At 57.7% G+C, this 23039-nt stretch overlaps 2 protein-coding genes across 2 annotated transcripts in view; both read left to right on the top strand.

Moving 5' to 3' along the window:
* Positions 1 to 23039, top strand: part of LOC119100033 (endoplasmic reticulum-Golgi intermediate compartment protein 2) — a 92715-nt gene that overhangs the window by 56972 nt on the left and 12704 nt on the right. The gene's annotated exons all lie outside the window — the stretch shown is intronic.
* On the top strand, positions 764 to 16194 carry LOC119105163 (uncharacterized). Its single transcript, XM_037228698.1, has 2 exons — positions 764 to 887; positions 14569 to 16194. Exons 1-2 carry the CDS (start codon positions 879 to 881, stop codon positions 15877 to 15879), a joined length of 1320 nt encoding a protein of 439 aa, XP_037084593.1. The 5' UTR covers positions 764 to 878; the 3' UTR covers positions 15880 to 16194.

Here is a 23039-nt window from a genome sequence, read left to right as displayed (position 1 = left end):
AACTGCGACGCTCACAACGCTTGCCAGATGCTGCAAACTTTACTTCGTGTCGCATGACATAGTTTCACTGGATTCTGCGTGAAGGTATGTTTTTTGTGTTAGACCATGCCCCGTGCTCAAGGAGCATAAGGTGCTCTGATGAAGATGAAAAGCATATGAAAACACTCATGTCGACGATCATAAAATGTAACGGGAGTACCTCAGTGTTCTGGTTCCATTGTGAGGGATACATTTATAGTTATGGTTATCTGGTTTGGTATGCATTTTCCCTTTTGTGGAACTTTTCCACTAAAATTGTTGATGTTCGCATTTCCCGTAGAACGTTGTAACCGACTTGGAACATAAAAACATAAAACATTAACAAAATATCAAATCTGAAACACAAAAAGAGACAATACAAAACACGTGAATCATTTTACCCATTACCTATATCACCGACGCCCAGCAGAATGGGCCGCCTTTTCGTCAGCGTGGGCCATGAGCGTGATTCCGTCTACTGATAAGCGGGTAGCCATTGTTGTGTGCCCGGTATCACCTGATGGTCCGAGGGTGCGTGGCGGGGCGGTGGTGCGGGTGTTGTCGGTGACGCCCGCCCCTGACCGCGGGCTGTTGTTGGCGCCCCCGGGGCTCGGGTGAGGGGTGAGCAGGCGCCGGTCGGCCGCTGGGGCCGCGCGCGCGGTGAAAGGGAGGCCGCCGTGGCGCCGCCGCCGCCGCCGCCGCCGCCGCCGCTGCTGCTCGGACGCCGCTGCCAGTGCACGCCCCGGTCCGGAGCTGTGAGCAGCGCTCCCTCTGCGGTCCCGTCGCCGGTCCCGACAGCCGTCACGTGCGCCCAGCTCGGAAGACTGCCGCCCCGCGCCGGCCTGCCGACACCCGACACCATGACACAGGTGAGCCGTCCCTGGCCCGACGCGGACCCCGAGCCCCAGGCCCCGGGCCCCGAGCTGCGCGGCATTGGCGGGAGCGGTGCTCGCCCGCATCGATCATCGTTTGGTCGTTAGCCGTCGTTTAAAGGCGAATTGGCACACCTGGCACAACTGCCGGGCTCGTTGGTGGAAGTCGAACAGTTTCTTCCCACACGTCTGGCATCCAATTACATTTACAAACGTTTAAACCGGGTGGCAGCCCCCTGAAATGGCCAACCGCCGCTAGCTGACAGGAAAATTTGTATTTTATGCAGGTCATCGTTAACGGATATGATTATTTGATAAGTACCGGCGTGCTTGCACAACGAAGGAAAGGTGCCGCAGATTGTCACTGCCCATTGTTTGAAATTTCCTGATCAGCGGCAAGATATTATAGCGCTAAAAACTCAACTAACGTGTCATGCAGTTGATTAGAATGAGCCAGGAGCAAACGCGGCCAGCGCCAAGTCCGCCGTGGGCTGCACGCGTCTGGCAAAGTCTCATAGCAGCTGACCTTGTATGGTCCGAGATACTCATGTTGCGTAAAAATCCTGCCAGCACTTGGCATGATCCCGCCGTTCGCTCGATAACCTCGTATCTGACACCTCACTCACAAGACGGTAATATCTGCCACGTGTTCAGCTGCACTTTACGGGTCTCCCGATCTTCTCACAAGTAGGTTATTAGGGATGAAAACCCGGGTGGTAGGGTTTTTTTTGACAATGCCTTAAGTCTGCCGAGTGACAGGGAATTTCCCCACCGTCAGTTAAGTATACTGCCTCGCAATGCATACATCAGAGCCATCCAATGTGCTGGCCTTGGGTAACATTCCAAAGCAAAGAAGACCGTTCTTGCTTTCTCGGAATTTTACACATCTGACGGATCATGCTGCCCTGACGCTACTCCAGGTGATGCGGTCCCATTCATGGGAAGTACGCCCGCCCACACAGCGATCTGTAATCGCTAACGGATAGCCTACGAAGATAGCCTGTTGCGAAACGGATGAAGGCCATCGAGAAACGGAATAATTCGTGGTGTGCGGAAGTCCATCGCGAGAATAGCCCATTTAGTATCATGATGTTTTGTACCTCGATGGTCGATGGCCCATGACTGACCAAAGTCAATCACGCCATAGACTATTGTTCATGACATATGCCAGTATGTCACCTCGTGTGTCGCGAGACGAACGAGGCAGCAACAAACTGTGTCGCGGGACGAGCGAGGCGGTTACAAACTGTGTCGGGGGACGAGCGAGGCGGTTACAAACTGTGTCGCGAGACGAGCGAGACGATAACGGACGTGAGCGTTGGCAATTGTTCATATGTAGATCATGCCCAAAACTAGCCTAATGGAGGCAGACACCTTTGATAACCGATGCGAATGGATTTGGTCCGTGGTTTGAAAAGAACCTTTCATGAGAATCCGACAAACATGGTGGAATTCACCGATGTAGTATTCACAGTCTAATTGATGACTAGCACTGCTTGCGAATTGACTGGATGAGTCCGGTCAGGTTTCGCAGTTTCAATAAGCGGTCAGATTTTTAAACGAGCTACGGTTCTGTCAGTTGTCACCAAACTATGACGAAAGACTAAAATGTTTTGGATGGATAGTGCTTTACGTCTGTGTAGTTCTCTTTGGCCAATCGCCCTGGGTTTAGAACGCAACGTCCAGCGACGAGATCGGCTACGAAGAAGCTGATCCGGTTGATTGCTAGCACGCGTATGGCTCGGGCAGTTTTAAGGTCTGCTGGTGAGCTGCATCTGATATGTTTGCCAGTACGGAACACTTGATCTCACGTCTTCGCCTGCTCTGATTGCTAGGATCCAATATTGATCCCCAAAAAGGTTCCAAAACGGGCGGAACCATGGTCGGCAAATCATGCGCTCCAGTGCCTGCTGGTTTGCTGTCCTGACCAGTGTCTGCTGGTCCGCACACATCGATCCATGCCTTCACCAGCACTATTCTGTTTCCCCTCCACTACTATGAGGTCTGCATGTCTTCGACACTGGGCCGCCGGGATCTGGACCCCGTTTCTCGACCCGCGTTCTTCATCTGCCCGCATGTTCAGACCATTATCTTTTCCACAGTAATTTAATCGGGGAGGTGAAATCGTGCTGATATTGGATTGTTGGAGAAAAACCCAGTCTGATCAAACAGCTGCAAGCGAATGCCCAACAATGTGTACAGCATAACTTTTAAAGTATTGAGCTTAATTTTGCTGAGAACTGCTTAAGGCGACCATCAGCGGATACAGAGATGTGAACTTCTGAGGAGCGTGACAGCGCCACTGGCGTCCAGAATTGTAGTAGAGTTTAAGTAAATTTTTTCGGCCAGAGCGACCGGTCTCGCGCACTAACATATATATATATATATATATATATATATATATATATATATATATATATATATATATATATATATATCTCTCTCTCTCTCTCTCTCTCTCTCTCTCCCTATATATATATATATATATATATATATATATATATATATATATATATATATTCAACTCATACATTTCATCCTTTCTATAGCAGTACAACTGTACTTAATGCATGCGACTAGGACGGGGTGAGGATGCAAGAGGTTTAAAACTCAATCAGCCATTTGTTCCGGACACAGTTCTCGAAGCTTACAGTGAGCGGCATGCCCTTTGCAAACCGTTTTTCGGGGTGGGGATGGGGGTATTTTCGTCGCTGCCTCTGCTCGATCGTGTTGAGGTCCATGGCTTAGCCTTAACGAGCCACATCGTGATCTTTGAGAACACCTGCACTCAGAACTGGCTATCAAATCACACTGTTCCACATCGAGCGCAACGCTATGCACTCGACTTGATCTGGATACCAGCTCTCCGCAGGGGTCAAGGGCACGGCATTAATCCCCACTGGCGCCGGCAGAGGGCGCAGCTGAGGGCTGGAGCACCGCCAACGAAACAGACCTATGCAGCTTTAACCTGGCCGCGGTCACCTGCAAACCACAACTGGGTCGAGTCGATGGTTTGCGTTGCATCCTGCTGAGAGAATTGCTGTCGCTGCCAATTTATGCTCGACCTGTAGAAGGTCTGAATTGTGTTTACGTGTGAACATTCAATGCGACCAAGCCAGATCTTGAGTGCCTGTTCAAAAGAATAAGGCGTGACTCGGCGTTTGACGCTAAAAGAAGCCCGCTTGCACGGGGGGTTGCGGTGCATTCAATAAAAGGTGCGTAGCGTATCCCAATGAACTTAATGGAGTGCACGGGAACTCCAGTCTTTTGTAGTTGGTAGCTCTTAGACTGACCAGGTAGACATTTGTACCCATGATCTGTAGATATTACCTAGAGGTAGTTGCAAGTGCCAGTGAGTTATATATGCCTTGGAAGCTGTCGAATCTTATGACTTGTGGCTTGCTCGGACGGCAAAGCCGCCTGCGCTGTTATAGGAAAAGGGAGGACAAATAAGCAGCTCGGTAAGCGAAGCATGTTAGTTTGGGTTTTTCACCTCGCCACGGCTCAGCTAACTTCCTGGGTTTGTTCTCCCGCCTGGACCATGAGGCCGGCTGGCTCCAGGAGACAGGTTTGTCGTCACTTCCAGCCGCGCTGCTCTGACGACGCCCGGGCGCTCTGATTGGCGGCAATCTCGTGACATCACGCTGCTTAACTGTTCGGTTGACCTACGGCCGGAATGCACGCCATGAGTTCCGGTTCTGGGCCGACGCGTTCCTGTGGGGCTACCGAGGCCGTGCCTCGTACGACCTCGCGGTGCCGTGGCTGTACAGAACACCCATCCGGCTGGCGCTCGACCTCGCGCAGTGACGGCACGGCCCGAACATGAGGCGGCACCCCGGGGCGGACACGAGTGACGCTGTCGCCGTGGCGGACGCCGGCCCTAATACGGACGGGCGGACCGTCTCGTCGAGCTGACTCCTCGGTAGTGGGCGGAGCGCCGGCGGCGAGTGTGACGACAGCGAGAAGCCGAGGCGGGCCAGGACCCCGGGAGACCGCAGGCTCTAAATGATCGGCCCCTCTGAGAGGATGGACCCTGTCCCAACCCTAGCCGCTGCCATTACCAATCCTGGAGGCTGGCAGACCCCTCCCTACCCGTCGTCATCGCTGTCCGGTTGCTGGCCGGTCCGGCTGGGCCGGTGCGTCCGGCAGCGCTGCCGATCCCACCGGCTCGGTGTGATGACCTGCTCGGAACGGAACTCACCTGCCGGGGTCGGCTCGGGCCGATGCCCGGTCGTGAGGAGGCCCCGGCGACGGGACGGCTTCCTCTCCGGCAGCGGAGCTAGCTGACGCTCGTCTCCGGTGCACCCGCGTCAGACGGCCGCTATGCCTCCCTCCCGGAGACCCAGGCCTGGAGACCTGCACGGCCACGAGCGATTGAAACACGCGCACATTGATGTCAAGGCATCGCGCCTACCGAAGATATTCCTGAGTCACGCGCGTCCTTTGTGGAAAGCTGTGGCGTCTCCGAATGATTCTGATGGCATTTTTTGCGCCGAACGCTCTCCTTTCCTTTGCGAACCGCCTGCAATGTTTCCGTGCCCACGTGGTGTTGGCCCATAACACAGAAGTGGCGCTAACCCGCTATCTGTCCAGGTACCGCCACTTTGCAAGACGAATTGCAATGCAAAGAACCACTGCCTGGCAAACGAAATGCTATAAGCAACAAAATGTACCATTTTGTGGGCACTTGACCATGCCACACCTGCTCGGCAGACATTTGGAGCATGTGGGTACACTGTGCATCATATTCTGCTAACCGTATGCCCACATGCGATGCACCGTAATGATAGCGTCGACATGACGCGTTCGCTCCTGGTTTTTCTGTGAGCGCAGCTCGCCAGCGTGCTGCAGCCTGGAGCTGGTCTGGGGCCTTGTGCTGCCCGGGACCTGCCACCGTCATAGCAGTCGTTAGCTTCTGATGCCGAGGCGAAAGCAAACGGACAACTGTAGGATCTCATGCAAGTAGGTGTTTTTAATGCACTGGAATGTCCTGTCGTGAGAGTGGAGCATGCGAACGACTTTACTATGACACGTTCGCGTGCTGACTCACAGATAAGATTTGTTGAAAATGGCCTATGGGCGGCCTCATGGCCTACGGATATGGCCTTGGGGTGTAATGGCGTACGGAACCGGCTTGAAGGAAGCCTTCTTTCCTCTGTTACTCCGTCTTTCCATGGCGTCCGTTTCCAGTGACTGTGACGCCGGCTCGTCAGGCTTCGGGCGCGCCTTCTGCCCATATGACGGAGTCTTTTCGCCACTGGCGGAAAGGTTCTGATAGCAAATTTTACGCTTCCAGTGTTAAACAAGCTCGGAGGTTACGTTTCATTCTTGTTGGATCGTCGCAGGAGATTCATGCCTCATCAACAGCTAGAACACCAGTTCGCTACAAATCATGCATCTAACCCTGGAAAAGACTGCGCGCCTTCTCACTGAAACCCTCATGAAGCTGCACCAGTTGTTCCAAAGTGTCGGCTTGGAAAAAGTGTGCGGGCCGAGCCGAGCCGCTCAAATTGCAATGCTTCTCCCCTTTCTGGAGTTGCGCACTCCGTCTTGGTTGTAATTGCGCTAGGTAGTCATAAAATCCTCAAGAAGTTTAAATTATCACTTAAACCTCCAGGGCCAGTCATAGATCTGCCGATCAAAAGGCGACAAGGGTGTGCTGCACTGTCATATCCGGCGTTTCGTGACCTGTTCCCAAAAGCAGGTCGATGATACCCAAACGATAACACACTTTGGCCTTAAGGTGGCATCGATGTGAAGTCCATATAAGCTGCAACATCGAACTCTATTTTTCATGTCATAGACGTTGTACCATCGCACATTGTTTCTTGCTTCGTCGCAACATGCGGCGAACTCGATCTAGTTGGAGTAGACATACGCCCTTCTTCGAAACAACAGGGATGTGGTGGTGCTCCAGAAACAAGTGCCCCGTGATTATTACGTGATTCAGACGAGGAAAGTTGTCTGACACTCGCTATCATTCGTGGCCTCAGTGGACCTCGGTCATGAAGCCTGTCGATGTTGGTGGTGGTGACGGTTAAAAAGGAGTCTCCGTCCGTAACGGGTTCCGGTTGGGCGCCCAGTATACTGAGGGGCTGTCACGCGCGCCGGTGTGCGCGCCCACGTGACACCGATTCAGCCCGCCGGGTCAAACACTCGGCCGTCCTGCGGCGTGTCAGGCTGTGCTCGTGTCCAAACATCGGCCGCCGGCAGCCGCCCACACGCCGACATTAGCATGCAGTCCGGGGAGGAGGCCGCAGGCTCTGCACTGGTGGTGCCACCGAGTGCAGCGCTGAGGTGGTGGCTGCCGCCCGCGGCCGTAATCTGAGGTGACGGCGACCGCCCGCACCCGGCTCGGAGGCGACGGTGACCGCCCGCACCCGGCTCTGAGGCGACGGCGACCACCTGCACCCGGCACTGAGGCGACGGCGACCGCATGCACCCGGCACTGAGGCGATGGCGACCGCCCACACCCGGCCCTGAGGCGACGGTGACCGCCCGCACCCGGCTCTGAGGCGATGGCGACCGCCCGCACCGCCCGCTCTGAGGCGACGGTGACCGCCGCACCCGGCTCTGTCTGCGGGCAAAGACGAAACTTGCCGCCAGCAGCACCCCTCTCAGTGGCACGCCCCACAACAGCGCCCTTCTCAACAGCGTCCCTCTCAGTTGCGCCCCTCTCAGCAACGCCATTCACAACGGCGCCCCTTTCAGTGGCACCCCTCTCAACAACGCCCCTCTCAGCTGCTCCCCTTACAACAGGCCCCTTTTGGTGGCGCCCCTTCTCAACAACGCCCTTCTCAGCTGTGTCTCTCTCAGCCGCACCCCCCGTTAAGGGCGCCCCTCACATCCCCACTTCTCTCAGTCGCGCCCCTCCCATACTGCATTTCGGCCTGGTGGACCCGATCTGCATGGTTGTCTGGCCAGGCGGAGAGCGGCGTTGAACGACGTCAGTCACGCTGCGCGTACTCGTAAGCGGGCGTCACCACGGTCGGGGCCGGCTCTGCTCCACTACCCGGCAGGTGTTCTGCCACGCTCAGACGACGGCCCCGGTCGCCAACCGGTCCTACTCCTGACGCCGGAGCCTGAGTGCTGACCGGTCCTGCTCCTCACTCCGGAGCCTGAGTGCTGACCTGTCCTGCTCCTCACTCCGGAGCCTGAGTGCTGACCGGTCCTGCTCCTGACGCCAAAGCCTGAGTGCTGACCGGTCCTGCTCCTCACTACGGAGCCTGAGTGCTGACCGGTCCTGCTCCTCACTCCGGAGCCTGAGTGCTGACCGGTCCTGCTCCTCACTCCGGAGCCTGAGTGCTGACCGGTCCTGCTCCTCACTTCGGAGCCTGAGTGCTGGCCGGTCCTGCTCCTGACGCCGGAGCCTGAGTGCTGACCGGTCCTGCTCCTGGCGCCGGAGCCTGAGGGCTGAGCGCTGACCGGTCCTGGTGCTGGAGTCCTGCTGTTATGCTTGCGACCGACCCCTGGTCTTCTCTGGTGCTGACACGGGCAGCAGACCTCACTTCTGAGGGTCCGGCCTGGCCTCGTGGTCGGTCCTGATGCTGTCACGTTTTGTAGTCAATGTCGGTATTTGATGGAGGTCATCCCCAATGAGTCGCTTCTTGCGTGCTGCATCGTTTCCCCCCCCCCCCCCTCTCTCCCTCTCTTTCTCTTCCCCTCTCTCTCATCTCATCATGCAGTGTCCCAACTGGGCGCCATGCTGACATGCCACCATCGTGCTGGGGAGGCGGGTTCGGTTGGACTCGGGGAGCGCGCTGAGTCGTGTCTGGCACCGGACTCGCGCGGTCGGGCCGTCGCAGTCCAGACGCCCTATCCGACGCAGCGCAGCTCTCGCCAACGCCTCTCCTGTGCCGGTCTGAAACGGGTTTCTGAGTGGTCAGAGTCAAGTTCACGGTTACACTCTGAACTGGATGTGAAGCCAGATCAGTTTCACTTTGAGACGCCTGGACGCGGGACGTTGTAGGCTTATCCTCAGCCTGACATCAGGACAAATGAGAGCTTAGCAAGGCCGCTGCGCTGCGCCTTGCTCAGGGGCGTGCGTGATATGCAAACCACACAAGACCAAACAGATTGCGTGAGACACGGCGGCCTTATATATTTGATTCATTCGCTATCACACCGCAGACAACAAGGCTTTTCAGTACATTTCTGCGACTCACCAGAAATGTTAAATTACACTTAGACACTTATCTGTCTTGATTTATGTCCTTTGAGTTGAGTGGTTACGCTACACACATTTAAGACGTGCTAATTAGCTGCCTTTGAAACACTTCAAGGAAGCCAACCTGAAACACATCATTCCAGAATGCTGCGACATGCTCACGAAATCTCAGCTATCTCAAAAGCTGGCCGTATTCAACCGCGTGTCGTGCCGAATAGGCCCTGTGAACGCACTGTTAATGCCGTCAGTTCGTACAGACTACACGCATAACTCCCGTTCTCACACGTCGTTCCGGTAGATTAAGCTGGTTTTTGACGCCGTGGGTTGTCGGGTTTGTTCCGCAACAGAGGACGCACTGGGCTTGACGGCTGGCAATAAAGAGCGTTAGACAGCTGGCTGGGCATTCAGGTCGACCCAGGACCCATGGGGAGCGGGGCTCCTGACGGGAACACGCCAGCAGGCTCGGCCGTCTGTCGACCCGGAACCCATGGGGAGCGGGACTCCGGACCGGAACAAGCCAGCAGGTTCGGCTGTCTGTCGACCCGGGACCCATGGGGAGCGGGACTCCTGACCGGAACAAGCCAGCAGGCTCGGCCGTCTGTCGACCCGGGACCCATGGGAAGCGGGACTCCTGACCGGAACAAGCCAGCAGGCTCAGCCGTCTGTCGACCCGGGACCCAAGAGGAAAGGGACTCCTGGCCGGAACAAACCAGCGGGCTCGGCTGTCTGCCGACCCGGGACCCACTCGTCGAGCCCCGCTCGTTCAGATCTCGGCAGCAATGACAGCGTTCTGGCCGGCGAACAACTGATTAGTAAGGCGGCCTCGGTCGTGATGAGTCATGGCGGCTCCTCGGCCCAGTTCGGGTCGCCGGACCCCGTGACATGACGGCGACACGCCGCCGATTTCACAAAATGGCTCCATATTGGTCGTGACGCGCACAAAACCGAGCCGCCGCGCCGTCAGCCGGCGCCGCGCCACGCTTGTCTTCACGTTCCAGTGACGATCACACGATCGGCCGATAAGTTTCGGATCTGCGCCGCATATCAAGCAGCTCGCCGCGCAGACTTCGGCTCATGGTCTGCAGAGTAGGCGTCCAAATCATCGTCACCTAGTTTAATGGGGCTACCGTTTGTTTTGGCCTGGATTCCGGCCGCGGCAGACGCAGCAGGACCTGCTTTCCCGACCTGCGCGTGCGCGTTCTGTCCCAGTGACGGTTCAAAGCGACGCCTCCAAATAGCAGCCGCCAGCTACGCATGGTGACACGTTCTAAAGACAGGCCTCAGTCAGTCCATGCTGAAGTGTGGGATTGGCTTTTGTTGACTTGGGTGGTGGTGAGAAGAGCCCTAATGTGGGCTACACACATTTATTGGCATGCAGTAGTCTCTTGCGTGGAGCGCGATGATGTGCTTGTCACGGCATCATGAATCGAAGCATGGAAGCGGTCCAGTTCTTGCACTACAAATCAGTAACAGTGAGTGCAAACGTTCTACTCTATCTCCTCCGTGAAGCGCAGCGCAATTAGCGCTCGGCGAACCGGTTCGTCAAGTTGTCAGTTCCCGTCGGCTCCCACCGGCTCCCGCCGGCTCCTACCGGCGGGAGCGGGGCGGTGCCGGACACGTTTCACAAGCGCCTGCCGGACCATCCGGACCACCGTTTGCTGACCGGCCGGCCGCCGCCCGCTGCCATGGGTGTGGCAATTGCCCAAGGGTGCCACGGCCATTGTGACAGCTGCCGGCCATAGCTTTAACGGTTTATCATCGCCAAGGAGTCATGCAATTCCAGTGGGTACTGACGTGGGTGTTTTCGTCACTCCCTGGATGAATTACGCCATCTGGCGACCTTCAAATGTTGTGGAGGCGGGAGTGGCTGTTTACGTGCGTAAGCTGCCACGCCAGGTCAAAGTCACTGTTCAGCTGCTAACGTTCACCGTGTTTTGACACACATTTAGGCAGCTTCTAAGAGATGCAACGAATTGATGTCGGCAGCAAAAGAGGTGGGATGATTGCACTCGTTGCGTGGAGTTGTTTGGGTACGTCAGCCGAACCTACGCGTTACTGCAATAACCCTGTTCTGCTGAACGGGTCTGGCATCTCTACATCTGGACAGACTGGTTTACATCTAGGCCTTTTCATCATCTGGTACATCTGGTATAACAGGGATCAGTGCTGAAAGTCTTAAAGTAAAGCAAAATGAGAAATAACAGATTTCGTTATTTTTGTACCTGACATTTTACTAAGCCTATGCACAGCGGCATCATGCTGCATGAAGGGCCGCTGCAGCTGATCTATACGTCAAATGGCGAGATTTTATCATGACTGCTGCAACCATGAAAGCCCTGCAACTTAGCACTTGTGCGTTTTAGCGGGTCCGTTGACCTGCACGCTTCTGAGAGAGTCGTGTCCCTGGCGGGGTGGTAGCAGCAGCTGTCTGTTAGTCGACAGGCCGCGCGTGGACCCGCCGGCCCGTGGCCGCAGCCGCGGCCGTGGGTCACTGACCCACCGCCCAGCGGCCTCCGCCAGCGCCACCCACGACCGAGGGGCGCCCGCCGCGCGCGGCCGGAGCGGGGTGGGCCGTCAGCGGGGGCGGCGCTGTCCGGCGGCTCGGCGCGCCCGCCGCGGCCGTCTGGGGTGCCGCGGTCACACTGACCGAGTATAGAGTCCCTCGCAGCCGCGATCGGGATCGTAGGCGCACTGCAGCGGCACAGGTTAGCAGGGTCACGCCACCAACGGCAGAATATTTTTTGCCGAAAGGATAAACCCACGGAAATGGTCGGAACTTAATGTTTCTGTATGGCATTGCAATGACCAGTGGCGGCAGCATATTCCACGACTTCACGAATGGGGCGCAAGACGATCGGCTCCATGCGGAATGCCTATGTGGCAGAAGGTGCAAGGCTGAGCCGCGCCAGCATGGGTCGGCGGCATCTTTGTGCTGGTCTGAGCTGAGCTGCCGCTGTTTGATTTGTGATTGACTTGTCGCAGCTGGCTTCTATCGCCCCTGCGACGCTCTCCTGACATTAAGACCCCCCCCCCCCCCCAAGTGCGGAGCTTTACGTCCGTTGTCACCGGTTCGACAGGCGACCGCTTGAGGCCGCTGCTCTACAGCACGGCCGCCGGACAGCCCAGTGATGGCGTGGTGCCCCGCCGCCCCGGAGCGTGCCTGAACAGCTGCCGGCCCCCGGCCCGTCCGCCGAGCGGTCCCGACCTTGCCGGAGCGCGCGGCACCACGGGCGCTCCGGAGGCGTTGACTGGTGCCGGCCGCCTGTCGCTGCTGGCGGCTGCCCTGGCCGGCCGTGGTCCAGCGAACGCTGGCGGTGCACCTGTCCGCCGGCGGCCGCCGCCGGTGACCGTGACGGCGGTGAGCCGGCCCGACCCCGCCGCTCGCCGGCGGTCAAGCGCGTGCACGCCGCGGTGGCGTCCTGGTCGGGCGCCGGCCGCAGCGCGGCTCTCGCGGCCATTCCTGACGCGGCGCGATCATTAGTGGTGCGATCGCCAAGGTCGCCGATGAACGCAGCTGGTTGCGTGAGGAGTGCGGCCTGGCCGGGGGGAGCGCCGGTCACCGCGACGAGGGTGGACAGGGCCGGGGGGAGCGGCGCCTGTTGCCGTGACAAGGGCGGAGCCGGCCGGGGAGGGGGAGGGGAGGGGGGGGGCAGTCACCGCGGCGAGGGTGGACCCGGTCATGGGGACACCGACTACCACGACGAGCGTGGACGCGGTCGGGCTGGACGTCTGGCATCCGCCGGGCTGTGGTGATCTCAGATTCCATGGCATGTCCTCGAATCCAACGCGAATAGCGGCAACCACTGAAACTGAACTACCGGCCCGTGCATCCTGGCCCATTCCGGACGCCGCGCCCGCCCCCTCTTCTCATGCAGCGGGCCATCTCACGACGCTGATGCACCGTTCGACGACGGCGTATTCATGTCACCCAGTTTTCACCCTCGAAACTGGGACAAGACTCTTACAAGGATTAATGGCTCAATACGTTATGCGCGTTCACACCATGAGAGAGCCCTAATGCCATTCAGCCGGGCGTTATCACGCTAGGTGCCGATGCCCAGCCACGCTTCGTGACCGCGATGTTTCCGGTCAATTCAAAGGTCATCCTATCCGCGTGGTTTCGTGGCGGCTTATCGCGGCTTCGTGACGTTATCGGGCTGTGGTTGCGTGGCTTCTCGGGTGTCCTCTGTCCATTGTTCATGGACGTACATCGATCGCGGTCGAATGGTCCGTGCCTGGACGGTGGACGACGTGCGGGGGTGTCCGCTCACTTCCGTCCTCGGCGATGGGACAGTGCGACTACAGCATCTGCGAGCCTTTCCCGGGGTGCGTGCTTAATGCTGTCGCTTACACGACGCAGACGTGTCCAGCTCCGAGCCCAGGCGTCTGCCTGGACACGGGCGGCCTCGCCATTTACACCGTTTACGGTCCCACGCCGTCACGTTAGGCCGATGATGAACTGCCGTAGTCGGCCGAGCACAGGCGTTGCGCGGCGTACTGCCCACTTCTTGCGGGATTTGATCAGAATTTACGCTGGTGTCGACAACGGGTGGTTGAATCTGATGCGAAGCTCTTTAATGGCTGCTCACTGTGATGTTCAAGCATATACACAGCAGGAGAGTAGCTGAGCAGTGCTGCGTGAGTTGTAGCGTGTTGTTGCACTTTGGATTTCCGGTCTGTGGTCAACCTTTTGAGCCTCGATGAGAGCCAGGAGGCACACAGTCACGCAGTTCCGGCCCAGCCGAAATCAGACGTAATTAGTACAAATGGGCTCATCACAACGGTGTAAGAGTGCCGCAGCAGCGCGCTTGTGCCTAATGTGATGTTCAGTTATCCGCCGCCGGCACCGGAACCCTCAGCACATGAAGCTTGAAAACCCTCTGTGTGGACGAGCCCTAATGTGTGGCGTAATTGTGCCGTTTGAGCTGTGGTGAATGCCTTAAGGGAGCCGTTGGTGGTCCCCGCGCGCTGGCTGCAGGGGGCGAAGGCTGCGCCACTCACCAGGGGTGTGCTTTCCTGTTCAGTTGCGATGGGGGTGGGGGTGGGAAGCTCTCGTCCCAAAGTTTGAGAGGAAAGTGTGTGCAATCTGGTAAAAAACCCGTTTTGATGCATTATAGCCTACCCACTTCTGTGGGCTTTGCTAACCGCCTCACTGCTACTCCCCCCAACTTATGTTGCGAAACTACGCCCCTGGTTACCACTGTGTTCTGCCACCGGTACTTCTCCGTTCTATGGCAAATGTTATAAGTGGCTGACTCCCCACACCTGGCCATGCATCACTATATCCTGCAGTGTCCCAGCCGAGCAGTGACCATTCCACTCTTGCACAAACTCTGCGTGTTACCGACGGAACTGGACGACACTCTGTGTGGAACTAAGATTCGTGTGTCACAAGCACTCTATGCAATTGTGTCTCCTCACAGACACGCTCTCGATAACTGCGTCGCCACAGACACGCTGTTGACTGCATTCCTTCACAGACACCATCTTAACAACTGCGTCTCTCCACAGGCGCTTCTTTTGGCCATGCTGCTGGCCGGAGCCGGCGCCCAGTCGCTGAACCTGATGGAGTGCCTGCCACAGCGGCCGCTGGAGGACGTGGAGGGCAACAGCCTGAGCGCGGACGTGCTGCACCTGAGCCAGATCAGCGTCCCGCAGTCGTGCGTGCCCATCCTGTGCGCGGCGGACGTGCTGATCGTGCACGTCGTGGCCGGCGTCACCTACGCCTCGGTGCACGTTGACGACGCGACCGAGCCCGGTGCCGGCTGCATGGCCGACGTGCGGCAGTCGCGCGACACCTACCAGCGTTCCAATCTTCCGATGACGTTCTACTCGGCCGGCGACCTGCAGCTGGTGCTGCACGACTCGGCGTGCCCGGCGGCGCGGCGCGACAAGCGGCGCCTGCTGCTGCTCACCGCGCTCAAGGGCAGCTCCGTCCAGCCGCTGGAGGCATTTATCCTGTGCCAGTCGGAGCTGCAGGTGACGCGGCCGGCCATGCTGGTGCAGCCGCACAGCCAGCGCGGCGTCGTCACGCACGTCACCATGTACTCGGGCCCGCAGGCGCGCTCGGCCGCCGCCGGCTTCGTGCCCCAGTACGCGCGCCTCGAGCTCGCCAGCGACCTGGTCGTGTCCGTGCTGAGCTCGTGCGTCGGCGACCCGGCCAAGATGGAGCTGATCAACAAGCTGGGCGCCACCTGGCTGGGCGAGATGGACTCGTGCATGCGGCTGCTCTGCCACTCCAGCATGGAGGAGCTGGCGCTCGGCTACTACAACTACCTGCTGTACGACGACGACAAGGTAGAGGGCGAGGCCTGCTTCAAGGCGCTGCAGAGCAACTCCATCGGCTCGACGGTGGACACGCCGCTGACGCAGGTGCGCGTGGTCAGCGCCGAAGGCGACACATGCACCGGCACCAAGATCATGGTGCTCAACCCCACCTACTCGGGCACCTCGAAGAAACTGCAGCGCTTCCTCTACTACCAGGCGTACAAGATCCACTCGTTCGACTGTCCGGAGCTAGCCGAGACGTGCCTGCGGCAGAAGCTAGCGCAGCTCGGCTACGACGGCCCGCGCGTGCCGACCCAGTCCGAGTTCCCCTACCAGTGCGCCAACCTGCTGTGCGACTCCCGCGTCGGCCTCACGCCGGCCGCCTTCCAGCCGGCGGCGTTCCGCGTGACCGTCGAGAACGAAAAGATCCGGCCGCTCAACAACGTGTGCTTCAAGTCGCTGAGCCGCTCCAAGACCAGCCGGCGCGCCGACGAGCAGACGGTGCAGACGGACGTGCCGTCCCTCGGCGTCACCGTCATCTTCAGCTTGATGTAGAGACGGCGCCCGGCCGCGCGACGCCGGCGGTGTTATCCATGTTATCCTTAGCTGCAGCGTAAGAGCATGTACATATCCATGTTGTCTCTAGATGCAGCGATGAAGCGTGTGTATATCGGTACGTATAGCGTTGGGCGTTTGCGTGTTGTACCGGTGTCTATAGTGCAGCCACCAGGCCCAAGAGCAAGCAAGGAGCCCCCGCGCTGCGGATGTTTCTTCACCAGATGTCGCCGAGGCGTCGCAGTATTCTCACTGACCTCTTCTGTGGATACGCACAGTTGGAGGGCGGTCTCTCATCGTTGCGCGTGTCTTATGTTCTGTAGCCATCGTTGAAGACCTTACTCATTGAAGTGTTTCATTTGTTGTGTGTAAATACATGTCTGCCGTAACAAAACGCATTGAAATTAACGCCATTAAGAACAGGATGGCCTGTAAGGTCAGGCTTAGACCACAAGCTCGAATCTGGCCCCTGCTGTTAATTTTGAGGATTTGTTGGAATCTGAGCAGTACAGGACACGGGCGGTCTTGTACCACATCACTTCTCTTCGTCTTTCTTTACACAACCACACATGCTACAAACCCTTCTCCTCCATGATCCATCGACCAAAACAACTGAAAAAATGAATCAACGCCACACTACGAGGGGGCAGCTGAGCGAGAGCCACTGTGGACCACCAGGAAGCCGCAACAGGACATCTAAAGGCCATCAGTTAAGCCAAGCTCGACGCAGAGCACCAGCGGGCCAAATCTAGCTTTACTACCAGACACTTCATTCGGTCTCACCCGCTATTGAACGAGTGCAGCTTGTTCAAACTTCAGACGCTTCACAGGGCTAAGGCTGATCACGTGTTTCCTCGATCATTTTCAGACACAAAGAGGCGCTGGCTGTGGGCTCGTAAATCAGGTACAGAGCGGTTCGCGCGGGTCTCATCTGGCCAACACCTGGTCAGCTTGAACGCAGAGCACAGCGGCGTAATCTGGCTTACTACAAGACATTTCATTCGGTCTCACCCGCCATTGAACGAGTGCAGCTGTCAGCTGTCCGCCTCGGGGTCCACAGGAGAAGCTCCGGGACACCGGCCGTCCCAGACGCCATGGGACCAGTTCGTGCACGGAGCCCCAGGAGAGACTTCGGACTGTAAGGTCTGCTTCACACGTATATGCTACAAGACACACACACACACACACACGCACACACGCACCCCTATATATATATATATATATATATATATATATATATATATCCGCCTTTCTCTTTCCACCTCTCTCTCACTCCCTCTCTCTCTCTCTCTCTCTCTCTCTCTCTCTCTCTCTCTCTCTCTCTCCTCTCTCTCCTCTCTCTCTCTCCCTCTCCCTCTCTCTCTCTCTCTCTCCTCCTCTCCTCTCTCTCTCTCTCTCTCTCCTCTCCTCTCTCTCTCTCTCTCTCACTCTCTCCCTCCTCTCTCTCCTCTCTCTCTCTCTCTCTCTCTCTCTCCTCTCTCTCTCTCTCTCTATCCTCTCTCTGCTCTGCATCAGGACCAGTTGGTAATGAGATCGCATCGCTTTTCCGTAAACACGATTTGCATGCCCAGCATCCCATACAAACAGCAAGGTGCGCGAAAGCAGGGCGGTACATCCAGAGTCCTGGCCGGAGAACGGCCCGCCCATGTTTAATGTTCTTTCTCCCGGGCGAAGTAATGTTCGCAGCACTCACAAGTCACGCATGGCACACTCCACCGGACATTTCACGTTGCGTTGTGGCTCGCTCCATCGCCAGCAATATCCCAGATTGGCCCATGCGTAGTCTCCGTAAAAGCGCGCCATGCTGCAACACCGCACACCTCGACCCGCGGCGCGAGCGCACGAGCCTGCGGCGGCGCGGCCATTCTGGGCAGTGGGTCACGTCAGCACGGACGCTGCTCGCACTATCCTCTCCCGCAGCGTCCCACGCCTCTGGAAACTCCCACAGGACCGCCTGGGGCGGCGCGCCCGCTGCCGGCCGGCTACCGCGCCGTTCCAGCTCGCTGGACACGTCGCTCGCCGTGAGGCAACGCTGATAATTTGGTTAACGCTGCAGAGCAATGCGCAGTTTGCAAAATGCTCGGCTTGCGCGAACCGTTTTGCAATTGGACAGGAAAGGTGATGTAAAGTACAACCGCCGGCACCAGGAGGGCCTCGGTGACGGTGGCACGAGGGTCTTATACGTCTCTGTCAGCGCTACAGACTTCTAACGCGCTCGGCGTCCGTGAGAGAGCCGAGCCGACTACAGTGGCAGGGGCAGAGTGGCGAGGGTGCGCTGACCCTCCTGGAGGTCACGGCCGACAGCCGTGAGACGGCTCGTTGCGACGCGACTGTCACACGGCTACCGGCTGGACTGCCGACTTAAGTGTCGCCTAGTCCAAATTGAGCGACACTGCAGCCGCAGGGGCGTTACCTTGCCGTCGAAACAGGCATGAGCGACAGTTACATCTCAGATCGACGCCAGACACGGCTCGGTGGGTGGGATTTCGGAGCTTAATGCCCAGCGGTTATTGCTCAGCACGACCAGCACGCGGAGTTCATGTTTGCTACTTTTCCGCTGACGCCGAACAGGAAGTCCCGCTTTACACAAATGGCCGCGTTTAACAGCAGCATAGTGGCGCGCGCTGCTTTGCAGATATTTAAAACTAGATATTTTCAGGATTTTTTTTTCAGCACCTTGTCTGCTCCTCGGGTTCGTCCCGCGTTGGTGATGTGACCCTACACTACACCGCTACTGACTGGGTACGCCCCTGTGTTCCCAGGCAACGTTACATGCGAAGACGGCGATAGGTCGGGTCGGCTCGGGCAAAGGTCACTTGATGCAGAACGGCTGCGAACAGCATTTTGAAAGAGAATGCATGGATATATGCCACGTGACATGCCCACAGTTTGCTTACTTGTTCATCCCTCACGCTTTATATGCTTGCGAATTTCAGAATGGCATTGCAAAGTTTTTGCAACATATTTCAACATCACGGCTACTCAATTTTGCAAAAACAGTCCCTTACAAACTCCGGACAGTTCAGCTCCAAGCCACTATTCGCGTCGGCCGGCACCACCTATTGCCAATGAAACTCTTCTATCGGTTTTGGTAAAGAGCCTTGGTTTTTATACACCTCCGCTTACCTGCAACATGTGATGGCGTGACATGCATGCGACGGACGACAGTCGTTAGAGAGTGTACTAAGGCATGGGTGGGCTAACTTTCCTTTCACCTTGCATATTTACAAAGCATGGTATCCACAGCTTGTATTTTTTCTTAGCAAAACAGGAAAGCTCTTGAGGTGACGGCGATGGCTGCCGGAGGGGGTGCAGTTCGGCAGCCATGGCCAGGCAAAAGGCAGGCGCCATTCACACCGCCCCCACCGAGGTGTGAACCAGACAGGGTTTGTTGACAGCGATCCCGGCCATTTCACCAATGAATTGGCAGGATTGCACGCCAAGAAGCAGAACGGGCTGTATGCATGGCGGAGGAAAGTCCAGCGTGTCAGTGCCGCCTGACGATCAACAGATCCCAGATGCCCAGTAGCTGCAGCGCCGTTGAGAGAGTTCTACGGCGCTCGGCCAAAACAGAGAGAGTGGTACATTGCACCCACGACAGCACTTACCGCATTCATGCGGCAAATGCGCGGTGCCGGGCGACGCAGTACACCGAGATCAAACTGGGCTTGCCGACAATTCAGCGGCGACAGATTTTTCAAAATGAACTGCGCAAGACGTTCAGCTGCGGTTTTCCAATTCCCTAAGGATGGCTTTCCAACTCCTTGCTGTATTTCACAAATGGGTTCAAGTTCTGTATGTGATCGCCGTGAATACCAACAATGACCGGTTTGCGTCCATTGACCCTTGCTCTGGTGCAGTGGCGGCGCAGCATACGAGGAGGGGGGGGGGGGGGGGGGTGCTTACGTGGATTACCAACATTCAGATTAGGGAAGCCCCATAGTCGAGCCAGAGGGTACTAGCCTGGCTCAGAAGAATCTTTCCGCGTCAAGAAGGCCGCTTTCTGACACCGCCTTTATCGATAAAGTAGTCCATGTCTGGATCAGGAGGCCAGATCTAGTGTTAAGGAGTTCCTTTGCTGGCTCGGGAGGCCAGAAAATGTTCCGTGTGCGCAGGAGTGCACACAGCAAGAGACAACACAGAAACACATTCAGCGTGTGGTCGGCAGGACAGATAGACCGAATTCCACATGGTTTTAATCCATTCTGACGGTGAGTGTTGGCTGGATATTACCCCGCTGAACCGGTCCGAAAGCATGTCCGCTTTTGAAAGAGGGCGCTCATTCTGCATCAGACGAAAGCGATGTTACACAACCGCACACGCTAACCACGCGTAGGAACGTGACCAAGCGTTAAACCAAACGCGCTAAGCTATTACAACGACCGTTTATAACGCTGGACGGCTTCCCACCAATTGGAAGTGCCTGCCCCGTCTAATAATGGTTCGGGTTACAGCTGTATGGGTGCCAAACAGACCGTGGGCGTCAGCTTTTTGAAGACCAGGTAAAGAGACCGAGGGAGAGAGTGCCATGCAGATCTTTATTGGCGCCATCAACCTTTACGGGACTTTCTTGTGCTGTCAGCAGAGATGCTGCTGTCGCCAGATGTGGAGAAATGCTTTCTCTAGTCGCATGCTAGGCTGCGTGACGAATCCCAATTCACGTCGTTGTTCTAAAGCGCCACCGCATGCGCCGGATGTCCGTGCCTGATGCCTGATCCCTGGCGGACAGAGTCTGGGGCAGCGTCTGTCCCGGGCTTGCCGGGCCGAGTCTGAGGCAGCGTCTATGCCGGGACTGTCGGGCCGGGTCTGAGGCAGCGTCTATCCCAGGTCTGCCGGGCCGAGTCTGGGGCAGCGTCTATCCCGGGCCTGTCGGGCCGGGTCTGGGGTAGCGTCTATCCCGGGCCTGCCGGGCCGAGTCTGAGGCAGCGTCTATGCCGGGCCTGTCGGGCCGGGTCTGGGGTAGCGTCTATCCCAGGTCTGCCGGGCCGAGTCTGAGGCAGCGTCTACCCCGGGCCTGTCGGGCCGGGTCTGAGGCAGCGTCTATCCCGGGTCTGTCGGGCCGGGTCTGGGGTAGCGTCTACCCCGGGCCTGTCGGGCCGGCTCGCCCGTGCGCCGCTGCCATCAGCCGGAGATCGGCCGCCGCTGCGGGATCACGGCCGTGACCGATCACGACCGTGGGCCGGCAGCCAGCCGTGACATCACGTGCGCCCGCAGGGAGAGGCCCTCATCAGGCTAGACGTCATGACAATGTCACGGGGCGGCCACCCCGGGACCCCGCGGTCCCCGACCGCCTACCGCGGGATCCTGCGGTCCCCAGCCGGCTGCATCAGGACCCCGCGGTCCCCGGCCGGTTACGCCGGGACTTAACCCTTCCCGAACGTCCGTCTCGGGACCTCACAGACCGCCAGGGTACCGGCCGCGCCGCGATGTGTGCCTCTGCGTCAGCTGTGCCGCGCGTCCCAACGGAGCCGGCACGACCGCCAGCTTCGGTCAAGGTCGGGGCTGTACACCGACAGTGTCGGCGCCAATCGGAGATCGCAGAGTCAAGGTGAGCGGGGCTAGTCGTGTTTCCTGAGCATGGCGACGCTTGGTTAGATATACGGCTGATTTCGGTGCACGAGCGGCCGCCGGCGCGGTCGGCCGAGGCCGGCGGCCGCTGCTGACCGCCTCACGGTCACCTAACGGCCGGCAGACACGGCTGGTGTCCGGCTGATGAGCTGCCGCTGGCTGGAGCGGCGAGAGCGGCCACATACTCTGCTGGAAAACAAGCCAGGTGTGGGAGGAGTCCATCGGCTCGCTTCCCAGGGACCAGTCCCGCACCATTCACCGAGGCAAAGTGCAGTCACTCCAACCCACCTGCCTGAAGCTTGATGAAGTTCCATAGTCGACTCAGTCCAACCTGTCCCAGCAAAGTTATTTTCCAGCATAATCCGTATCAGTCCATCGCGTATTAGCCATTCGCCCAGCCCTGCGGCAGATGTCCGAAGTAAGCTGTTTGGTCATTCCACGATCTTTTAATTTATGTCGTACACCAAAATGCTGCTTTCCATCAACCCTGACGGCAAACGTTTAGTTCACTTTATTTCCCACTCTTCCCGCTTCAGTGTTGTTCGACCCAATTCGTAAAGAGCTCTGATGTCCAGGTTTCTGATGTCATTTGCCCAATTCGCTACATATTATGTGCGTGTTGTTTGCGCTTAACCTGCTTTGCCTTCCCGGCTGCCGGCTTCGTCGCACACGGCACGGCTCGGACGTACGAAACCCCGGGAGGCCGTGCATAATCAAGACACAGCTGTAATGGCAACCGCCAGCTCCAAAAGGCCCGTCGACACCGTAACGATGGCCCTGCACACATGAATAGCGCTCGGTTCCCAGAAGGTAAGGTCACGCGGAGAAGAGCGGGGGAAGCCTGCCTTTGTGCAGCCGTAACCGTTATGGTCGGAAGTGATGCAAGTTTATCACCGTGGACAATTATGTCCAGGGTTTGCACCAACATCTGTGCCCAACGCTTCCAGGTAGTGCATATGAATGATTGTGCATTGTGCCTCAATCTCAATCTCTGGTGAACCAGCACGTCGCGTTTGCGTTTGTCAGTGTAACCTAACACGGGCGAGTAGCAGCCTCTGCAATCTGAGCAGGAGGCTCGTGCAGCACGAGAGAGAGAGAGAGAGAGAGAGAGAGAGAGAGAGAGAGAGAGAGAGAGAGAGGAGAGAGAGAGAGAGAAGGAGAGAGGAGAGAGAGAGAGAGAGAGAGAGAGAGGAGAGAGAGAGAGAGAGAGAGAGAGAGAGAGAGGGCAATCCATTCGAAACCTTAACCACTCGACACACAAGTGAGTCGACTCTGTGTTAATACATCAGACCCGAATTGTTTGACCACGGGAGAGTCCGGTCTGCCGGATCCGTGAGTCGCCTGCGCCGTTCGTGTCACGACCGATGAGTCAGGGACCAGTCAGGCGGGGTCAGGCGGGGTCAGGCGGCTCATGGCTGATCACGGCCAGTCCGACCGGACCGGACCGGACACCGCTCGATTTACAACAGACGGCGGCCGGAGTCCACAGTCACGCCCCGACGGGAGCCCACGGTCACATCTCGGCCGGAGCCCACGGTCACGTCCTGACCAGAGTCCACGGTCACGTCCCGGCCGGAGCCCACGGTCACGTC

Source organism: Pollicipes pollicipes, unplaced genomic scaffold (assembly GCF_011947565.3).
Source record: "Pollicipes pollicipes isolate AB1234 unplaced genomic scaffold, Ppol_2.1 Scaffold_2555;HRSCAF=2994_pilon_pilon_pilon, whole genome shotgun sequence".
Lineage (NCBI taxonomy): Eukaryota > Metazoa > Arthropoda > Thecostraca > Pollicipedomorpha > Pollicipedidae > Pollicipes > Pollicipes pollicipes.
This window is presented reverse-complemented; position numbering and strand designations above follow the sequence as displayed.